Source organism: Daucus carota, chromosome 9 (assembly GCF_001625215.2).
Source record: "Daucus carota subsp. sativus chromosome 9, DH1 v3.0, whole genome shotgun sequence".
Taxonomy (NCBI): Eukaryota; Viridiplantae; Streptophyta; class Magnoliopsida; order Apiales; family Apiaceae; genus Daucus; species Daucus carota.
Genome location: NC_030389.2, coordinates 43,847,967 through 43,851,380, shown reverse-complemented (window position 1 = coordinate 43,851,380; position 3,414 = coordinate 43,847,967). Strand labels below are relative to the sequence as shown.

Here is a 3,414-nt window from a genome sequence, read left to right as displayed (position 1 = left end):
TGCCAGTGTGTAGTCTAATCTATACAGCCTTTCTTTTCACAACACCTTTACTTTATTATATATTGTCCTTTAACTGAGCAGAATCTTTTCTTTACAGCCTTTCTTTTGCCAGTGTGTAATATCTTGTCCCGAATGCTTCTGTTTCCTTTAAGTTTATTTATTGCTTCAACACCATTACATTAAAATAATTAACAAAATTGGATTAACAATAAAAAACGAGGACTTGAAAGAAAAATACAGAGTAACAATAAAAAACAAGGACTGAAAAGGAAAATACAGATTAACAATTAAAAACAAGGACTGAAAAGGAAAATACATATTAACAATTAAAAACAAGGACTAAAAAGAAAATGGCAATTAAATTACACAGTAGGGTCAACATTGTACAATGGACACCTTCTACTACGTCTAGTGTGTCCTTCTTGCTTGCAGCGGCCACATTTGTGACTTGTACGGGAACTGTCCATCTCCGTGCGTATTCTGACGGATTGACCCCTTTCTCCTCGTTTACGCCTTCTCTTTCGCAAGGCCTCGTTTGGTACCACAGTTCCAAACATTCTCCATTGCACTGGCAAATCAATATCCCAATACCCAGTTGCTGGTAATGGATATATCATTGGCTCCCACAATTTCAACAAAGTAGAGTTGTAGTGGAAGGGGCCAATCCACTGTTTCCAGTTTAAGTGATTGTGGTTGCAAGCAGCAATCAAATGTGAACACGGTAGGCGGTGGCAAGCCCATTTCCCGCAAGTGCATGTACGCTGAGTTATGTCAACCACCTGCGTGTTCCCGCCCTTATTGCACCCTTTTACCATGTATCTTTGCGTCTTTACGGAGAACAAACCGGTTCCTCTATTAAATGTCTCGACCCGGTGTGTGTTAGCTTTGGCTGCAATCTTCTCCAACTTATTTCTCGTCCTTAGACAAAGTTCATGACCCTCCCCAATGCCCTCAAGCACTGCGTTCCTCTCCTTATTGACCGTCCTAACAGTTTTATAAAACATGAATTCAATCATTGCGGTCACAGGTAGGTGCCGAGCCACGCGCACGTTACCATTAAAGCTCTCCGTGATGTTTGTGGTAGCTTGGCCGAAACGAGCGTGGCCTGTGTCATGACAAATAGTCCAGAGGGCTGGACTTATCCCTAGCAACCACCTCAAGCCTTGAGGCGAAAGCTCTCCAATCTTCTTCATGTAGGCATCATATTTCCTAATCTGTGGCGTATTGCCGGCTAGCCACATGTACATTTTAAGCTCCTTTCCCGGGAATGCCTTGGAGAAGTTGCTCCTAACATGATGGAGGCAGAATCTGTGATAGCCCATCGGCGGGGTAAAACCACTCGCTTCGTCATTCATTGCAGCAAGGATCCCCGTCGCACGGTCAGATATAATACAAACCCCCAATCTATCTCGGCATACATGTCTACGTAAAAGACGTAGAAACCAAGACCAATTTTCAGTTGTTTCATCATCAACAAGGGCGAAGCATATGGGATATTGGTGGTTATTAGAGTCGACTCCCACCGCGACCAGCAATTTCCCATTATACTTTCCCTTAAGAAATGTACCATCAATGGAAATAACTGGCCGTGCATACTGCCAACCATCAATCATTGCTTTTAGGCACCAAAATGCACGAACAAATGTCGATGTACCCCTCTCTTTATGATGTGGAACAACCTCAACCACAACTATACTTCCGACATTTGTACTGGCCATGACATTAAGGAACCGAGGGAGCTCGTTGTAAGTTGTCTTCCAGCTTCCATAAACGCTTTCCATGGCGGCCATCTTCCCCCTCCATGCTTTCAAGTAACTAACCAAATGGTGGTACTCATCATTGACCATTGTGATGATGTTGCTTACCTTCAATTGAGGGGTCTGGGAGATCTGTTGAAACAAAATATATTAACATTAACGATGAATAATAAACGATAATATTTAGACATATAATGATATCCAAGGTTGTAGGACTTACGTAGGGAGCAACCACATAGCCAATCATTTTTGCTGAAATTTTGCGGTGGTCCTGCGTGGGTCTATCCAGTAGGCATGTGTGAATCTCTGGATATTTAGTTATTTGAAAAAGGCCGTGGGACTTCTTCTTCGCGGCCCTTAGCTTCCACTTGCAGTTTGAAACCACACATTTAACTTTGTAGACTTGCGTGGAGCTTTTCTCCACGATGAAATTTCGATCTGTACTTATGTGTGCATGTTTCACAGCAGCTATGAGCACTTCCTTGGTAGCAAATAGAGCTCCTTCGGTCAACTCATCGGTGGCGGGATCAAACCCGAGTGACATAACTGCGTCCTTGTTGGACACAATCACAGGCTCGTAATCCTGGGATCCAAACCATGCAGCTCTAGGTTCATGAATAGACAATGCATGTGTTTGCAAGTGCATGTTTCCCTCTCTTTCTTCATCGGAATCAACCTCCGAAAAATCTTCACTTTCCGGAACATCCTCCTGTGATAGATTCCACTCCGAATCGTCACTGCTGCTTATGGCTCTTTCCGAGCCATACTCTTCATCATCCTCCTCGTTCTCCAGTGCAAGAGCTATAGCTGCACCTCTTTTCGGGGTTTGACGAGCCGGTGATGGCTGTCTACCACTCAAATCGTCCTCGTCCACAACCTCTTCAACAACAAAACGACCCGTATTACTCGAGCCACCACCATACTCTCCAATCGTCCCGTAGTTGTAGCCGCTAGACCACCCTTGCATGCCCTGGCTTTGTCCATAGTTTCCCCCATAATCGCCTCCAAAACTCCCACCGTAGTTTTCAACATAATTTGAAACTTGGCCACCTGCATCGGTTTGTCCGGTTTGTCCATAGTTCCCCCCATACTCGCCTTCATAGTGTTGGCTGGGTTGAGCAATACTCTCGGCCTCGATAAACAATGATACGTCTCCACCCAAATGAAATCTCTCGGGGATACTTAACATCCTACGAACATCGTCGTCCGATTTAACAGACTTCACAAAGAACCCCGAAACGAGGTTACTAACCCCGATTCGAGGATATTTCACACTAAGCTTGACATCCCAATGATGCCTACTTATATGCATCAACCCGAACACCATATCTCGTAGTTCTTCAAGTGAGCTGCTCAATTTCACATACATCATTTCTTTCGGATCTAAGGTGTAGAGAACATCGTTATCTTGTTTTATGATTTCACCTCCCCAGAAGAAATTAACGTTTACGCATCCGTCCATTTTTGGTGGTTTTGGTGTTCTGATAGCTTGCTAATGAGGTGTTTTCAAGTGATGATGGTTTTGTGGATAGGCAACCACAAATGCTTCAGCTTTTAAGGACGAATTTCAAAGTTAACCACTGTGCTTCAATAGTGCATGCAATTTTTGTGTCCACTTATCGGTATGCAGTAAATCTATCTGCTGCTGAATGAATGA

At 43.7% G+C, this 3,414-nt stretch overlaps 1 protein-coding gene across 1 annotated transcript; it reads right to left on the bottom strand.

The window, feature by feature from the left end:
- Positions 1-229: 229 nt before the first annotated feature.
- LOC108201701 (uncharacterized) lies at positions 230-3,201 on the bottom strand. Its single transcript, XM_017369987.2, has 2 exons — positions 1,978-3,201; positions 230-1,889 (listed from the first exon to the last, which is right to left on the bottom strand). Exons 1-2 carry the CDS (start codon positions 3,127-3,129, stop codon positions 363-365), a joined length of 2,679 nt encoding a protein of 892 aa, XP_017225476.2. The 5' UTR covers positions 3,130-3,201; the 3' UTR covers positions 230-362.
- Between the last annotated feature and the right edge of the window lie 213 nt (positions 3,202-3,414).